General features: G+C 38.7%; 2 protein-coding genes across 2 annotated transcripts; one reads left to right on the forward strand and one right to left on the reverse strand.

The window, feature by feature from the left end:
* Positions 1-1,166, reverse strand: LOC109708720 (patatin-like protein 3). The gene has a single exon (XM_020230539.1). It carries the CDS (start codon positions 1,052-1,054, stop codon positions 164-166), a length of 891 nt encoding a protein of 296 aa, XP_020086128.1. The 5' UTR covers positions 1,055-1,166; the 3' UTR covers positions 1-163.
* LOC109706679 (subtilisin-like protease SBT3.9) lies at positions 2,479-5,052 on the forward strand. The gene is made up of 3 exons (XM_020227632.1): positions 2,479-2,820; positions 3,578-3,675; positions 4,759-5,052. Exons 1-3 carry the CDS (start codon positions 2,564-2,566, stop codon positions 4,845-4,847), a joined length of 444 nt encoding a protein of 147 aa, XP_020083221.1. The 5' UTR covers positions 2,479-2,563; the 3' UTR covers positions 4,848-5,052.

A 6,477-nucleotide genomic window follows, 5' to 3' on the forward strand; every position in this document is an offset into this window, starting at 1 on the left:
ATATGAATCTAAATCTTAGATTGATCTAAAAATGATTTCGATTTATCTTTTAATACAATTGTTACATGACATGTCGGTCTTTTTATATAACTACGTCCTCGAAATTTTAACAATATAAATTTAATTGAAATAAATAATAAATTTTAGGATCTGATTGCAAAAGCTACGCTTGAGCGCGCATGGCCTCGCCGCACCCGAGGGAGACGACGAGGAGGTTCTCGACCCCGGCGGCCAGGGGGAACTCGCGCTTGTTGTTGAGCACGTGCGTGATCGCCGCGGCCGCGGGGTTCCCCATCGCCACCCCGGCCCCCACCGCGGCGATCCGCGCGCGGCCGTCCACCGACCTCATCTCCACCGCCGCCCCCGCCGCCGCGCACGTCGCCGCGCACACCTCGCGGAGGCGGAAGTCGAAGCCCTCGCCCTCCACCGCGTCCGCCCGCGAGAACAGGAACGGCGCCCCCGTCGCCAGGTCGTAGCACGGGATCAGCACCGGCCCCACCGTGTCCCGCAGCGTCGCCTCCCCGAACACCCGCCGGAACATCCCCGCCGGCGAAGATCGCCGGAAAATTCCCCGGAGGACCCGCCTCCTCTCGCCGGAGAGGGCGCCCCTCCGCAGGTTCCGCGCGAGGAACCCCAGCGCCTCCTCGACCGAGAACATCGAGCGCCCGTCGGGGCCCCGCGCGAAGAGCATCGCCGCGAGGACCCCGCCAGCGCCCGACCCCGCCGCGACGTCGAAGTAGTCGGCGATCCGGGAGCCCGGGTCGCCGGATCTCTCGCGCAGCGAGGCCTCGAGGCGCGAGAGCGCCACCGCGGCGAGGATGCCGTCGGCGGCGCGGCCCCCGCCGTCGATGGAGAGGATCCGGACCCTCCCGGCGGGCGCCGCGCACCTCGCCGGGGTCTTCGTCGGGGTCTCCGGGAGCGACGCGGCGGCGGAGGAGAAGAGCTTGGGCTCGTCGTAGCCGAAGAGGAACTTGCTCTCGAGGATGGAGAAGATCTCGTAGCTGAGCTTGTCGACGTCGAAGCTCGGATCGATCAACGCCGCCGCCGCCGCCATTGCTAGGGTTTTCGAGGTGGTTTTCTACTACTAGTACTAGAGATTGAGGGAGAAAGAGAGATAGAGAGAGAGTGTGTGTGTGTGTGTGTGTCTGTGCGCGGACAAAAATTATATACGCATCGTTCCCAAATTAAGATGCCTGACGATGTAGATGGGCGCGGCATGGGGCAGCGGGCCCATCCATCGGCCCAGCAAATGCCGGATTAAAATGATGAAGAAGTCCCTTAACTATCACTCATTTGGAAGCATACCTTTTAGTTTTTTTTTTTATATTCTTTAGTTTTTATTTCTTACTTCAATTTTTTCTAAAATTCCAAAAGAGTTGAGACGATATATAACTATTAAGTTTGATAAAATTTTTAACTAAGGGCATGTTTGGTTGCCTGTAAGTAAAATAATAAAAGTGGCATTTTGACGAAGTGGGATTATTTAGTTTGTTTGGATTATAAAAGTAAATATATAAGTGACTTTTGAAAAGTGAATCCATGAAGTGGATTATAACTAAAATTCATTTTTTTAACTTCGGTAAAAAGAAATTCGAAGTCGTGAGCCGCCTATTCCACGCGACTTAGAAACCACATCCAAAAATCTTCTTCCATATCATCTACAAAAAATAAAAAATAAAAAATAAAAAAAAAAACCACCGTATCTTAACAAAAAAAATCAACACATCTTAAAAAAAAAACAAAAAAAGAGATGTACCTTATTCCATACCATCTACCAAAAAAAAAAAAAAAAAAAAAAAAANGCAAAGTGAATCCATGAAGTGGATTATAACTAAAATTCATTTTTTTGACTTCGGCAACAAAAATTTCGAAGTCGTGGGCCGTCTACTCTACGCGACTTAGGAACCGCATCTAAAAATCTTTTTCCATATCATCTACAAAAGGTAAAAAATAAAAAATAAAAAATAACCACCGTATCTTAACAAAAAAAACCAACACATCTTAAAAAAAAACAAAAAAAAAGATGTACTTATTCCATACCATCTACCAAAAAAAAAAGAAAAAAAAAGAAAAAAAACTACGCATCTAAAAAAAATTATTTTTTAAAATTCTTTTTATATAGAACCAAACAATAGAAGTTATAAAAACTGTATTTTTTCTTTCACTTTTTTGAAACCAAACACTTAAACTCAAAAGTGACTTTTATAAAAGTCACTTTTTAAAAAATAATTTTTTTCACTTCGATTACTTATGAACAACCAAATATAACCTAAATTAAAGATAAAAATAGAACTCAAATAAAAAAATTAACAATATCTAAAAACGTAAAGGTCGTTTCAGAATAGCGTTTTGCTGGGCAGCTGGATCGGCGGCGCGTGGCGCATCGTCCCCAAACTACTTTGTTTGGGGACGATGCCCATAAATATAAAATTATAATTTTTGTCGCCAAACAAAAACCACCGACAAACACGCACCCGCACCCGCACACGCACACGCACGCGTAATAAAAGAAAAAAACAGAACCCGAGAGAGAGTGTGTGAATTATAAGAGGGAAACAAACCCATGAACGCATCGGCCTCGCCCTCCTCGTCGCGCTTCCTCCTCTTTGTCTCCTTCTTCGTCGTCGTCGTCGTCCTCTTCCTTGCGCTCCCCGTGACCTCGATCTCGGCTCCAATGGCGGACGAGCACGCGAAGCTTCCCCCGGAGGAGGCGGAGGCGGAGGTGGAGGAGGCGAAGGTGCAGATCGTGTACGTGGATCGCCCCGAGGGCGCGGATCCCGAGGAGTTCCACATCCGCACCCTCGGCGCCGTCCTCGGCAGGTGAGAGAGAGAGAGAGAGAGAGAGAGAGAGAGAGAGGGAGAGGGAGAGGGATCGGACGGATCCGATTGCTTCTCCCTGATCTCTCTGCCCTCTCCCTCTTCAATTCTCCTCCTCATTCGATCTGAAGATGCGATTTTTCTTTTTTTTGTTTTTCTGTTTTTTTTCTTTGGGCCCATTTTGAGATAAACCCTAATTTCGTTCGCTAAATTTGATGTCGAATTTGCTAAATTAAACACCTCTGTGCGAGATAATTGTGGAGCTCTACTTTATCGACTAAGCAGCAAAAAGAGGGGTTTTTGTACATTTGTTATTTTCTCTTTCTTTTTTTTAAAAATTAATATGTTTATTTGATTTTGAGGTTCTCCTACACATTCGATTTGAAGATGCATTTTTTTTCCCTTTTTTTTTTGTTATTTGGGGAAAATTTGTGTGGATAATCATCTTTCATGGGCCTTTTTTTTTTTTGAAATAAACCCTAATTTTGTTCGTTTTAATTTAATAATAACTTGGTAATTATTTGATAAATTAAAATTTTTTTAAAAAAATTTTGTGTCAAATTTGTTAAATTAAACACCTTTGTCCCACAAAATTGTGAAATTCTACTTCATCAACTCAAAAATTAAGACAAAAAAAAGGTAGTTTTGGATCAAATGGGCTACACTTGAGGTGTCTTTGTGCATTTGTAATTCTCTTTTTTTTTGTTTTTTAGTTAATTAATTTTGTGTGTGTTTTTTTTTTCTTTTTTAAATAAAACAGTGAGGAGGCTGCGAAGGGGGCTGTGATCTACCACTACACGCACGCGGCCAGCGGCTTCGCCGCGAAGCTCACTCCGAAGCAGGTCGAGGAATTGCAGAGTAAGTTTCAATTTTTTTTTTTTTTCCTTTTTACTTTCATTTCTTATTTTTGTTTGATCTTATTTTATTTTTGTTAGGTTTTTTCTGTTTTGCATGAACACGTAAATTTCTAAGTTAGTTGATAAGTTGTTTGGTGTTGATACCGTGTTCACGATGGTAACGTAATTTTAGAAAGTATTTGCCTTAGAAAAAGGATAGTTCTTACTATTTAATCCATTTTATAATTTACTGTTCTGTAAATCCATAAGCGAACACAAATAAAAAATTTTATAAGCCACAGGATAATAAGATATACTGTTTTACTATTCTATAATTTCGTACTTTACTGTTTCGTGGCTTGTAAAAATATATCGTTTTGTTATCCTTAGCGGCATATTTTTGTGAGAAAACAAAAATGCGACGCGTTCTTATGGTGAATAAAACGAAAAGTATATGATAATAGAGTCTAACTTTTCAAATTAGAGAATGGCAAACTAAAAATACGGTAAATCAGATGGAGCCAAATTGGAGTTTATGCAGTAAAATATATTGGATTGGTGCTAGCAAATGGGATGTGGAATGTGAAATACTAAGCATCTTTCCTTTTTGTTTTTTTCTTTATAGTCATTCAAATCCTTTCATTAGTTTTTGACTAAAATAGATGTTTCAAATTTGAGCTCTTGCTGCAATTAATAGTGGTACGTAAATTTACTTTGCTTCTCGCCGCAGAACGTACACGTTTTGTTGTTGGTTGCTTAATTGGTCGCTGCTTTGCTCGATAGAGAAACTAATCTTCTATGTGATATACTTATCAGGGTTATATCGCAGGAATTACCCTTACAAATATGCTAAAAGTGTGCAATATTTTCATGTAAAGTTTGTATTCTATGCGTGCCTTAGAATTTGCACTTATTAAAAAGGCAAAGACAAATTCTACGATGTTGACACATAGATTCTGTGTTATACTTTCATGTAAAGTTTGTATTTCAATGTGCATCTTAATATTTGTACTTTTGCAAAGACAAATTCTATGATGTTTTTGCTCTTTTTACTCATTTTTTTCTGTAATCTAATAACCTTTTTTTTGTTTTTTTTTTGGGGCAGAGCAACCAGGTGTTCTTCAGGTGGTGCCGGACAGAAGTTACCAGCTGCATGGGCCCAGCACTGCCACCCACCGCATCAGCATCATCTGAACAAACAAACTACTACTACTACTACTACTATTTTGTGTTGATGGACATGTAATTGCATGTAATATGAGTTAGCTGTGTCGCTTAAGAAGTTGTTTGTACTTTGTACTGCTTATGCTTTATATAATAAACTAGTGTAATGAACCGCGCTTCACGGCGGGAGGTCGTAACATTGGGAGCTAATAACATGACTTTTATTATATTTATTTATCACGAAACATATAGATATATATACATTCACATTATGTAAGATAAATAAAAACAAACATACAGATATATATAACATTCACATTATAACATTCACATTATATACAACATTCCTTCACGTAGTTAAATAAGTAGAGACAAACTTACACATTCATGCACCTGTTTGATGGTGAACAACAATACTATATATAGAAAAAGTTGGGGAGGATGCATGCACTCTAATGATAAGAAAGATAGCAAAAGAACAAAAAAATATTCTATGTACTATGAAATTTTTTGTTTCATGCACCCTGTGTTTGATGTTAAACAATATTGGTATATATAGAAAAAGTTGGGTAGAATAAATGCATCGGAATGATAAAAAAGAAAGCAAAAGAAGAAGGAATATTCTATGTAGTATGAAAAATTTGGTAAGAGAAAAGGTTATCTTGTGGGTGAGACACTATTTCTATTGGACTTAAAAAAGTAAAAGACAATTTACAAATAATTCATGGTGAAATTGGAATAAAAACATAAGATTTAGAATTTTCTGTAAGGAATATAGTTTTTTTTTTTAGGAGATACACAGTGTAAAAAAATTATTAAACTTTGAATATATGCCGGAATTATTTTTCTTAGGCTAGATTTAAAGTTTCGTGTCATTCTGACACTCCAAAAATGAGGACGGAAAATAACAACAATCTGATAAAGATTTTAGTTGATAGACCTTTTGGCGACAAAAAAAAGGTTCAGAACTGTAAAATTAAGATGACGTTCTTCTGGTTGATTTTAACTGAGCTTGCCTTTAAAATCATTGTTGTTTAACATGATACACAGGGTACATGAAACAAAATGTTCCATAGTACATGCCCCTTTAACATAACCCATGTGAGTCTATATGAGGGAGGGAGAACTTGTGAGGGAGAGAGAGAAAATCCATATAAAAGAAAGGCCACGTGGCTCGACGGATTAACGGCATTTGGTTTCAACTTTAGTATAGAGTTTAATAATAATGTCATTTGTAGAACTGGTTATATATTAGGATTTGATTAAATTTGTAGTTGAATCCTACTTGGATTAAAATTAATATTTAAATTTATTAGAGATAAATTAAGGTAAATTTAGATATTAATTAAAGTCAGAATCCTAATTATATTAGGATACAAAAATTTTCATGGTTTAACAACCACGAACATCTAAAAATTGGTAATTTAATTTCCTACACGCCGGCACGCCCATCTTACTTCACCCGAGAAATTTCAATTCACCCACCAACCAACGTATCATCTTCGATTACCAACTTTTATTAGTTTCCGTATTTAAATTGCTATTTTTTAAATGTTCGTGGTTTATGAAGCACGAAAATGTTTGCGGTATCGACCTGATATATATATATATATATATATATATATATATATATCGGATACTTTTGTATGGTTTAAGGATA

This window comes from Ananas comosus, linkage group 1 (assembly GCF_001540865.1).
Source record: "Ananas comosus cultivar F153 linkage group 1, ASM154086v1, whole genome shotgun sequence".
Classification (NCBI taxonomy): domain Eukaryota; kingdom Viridiplantae; phylum Streptophyta; class Magnoliopsida; order Poales; family Bromeliaceae; genus Ananas; species Ananas comosus.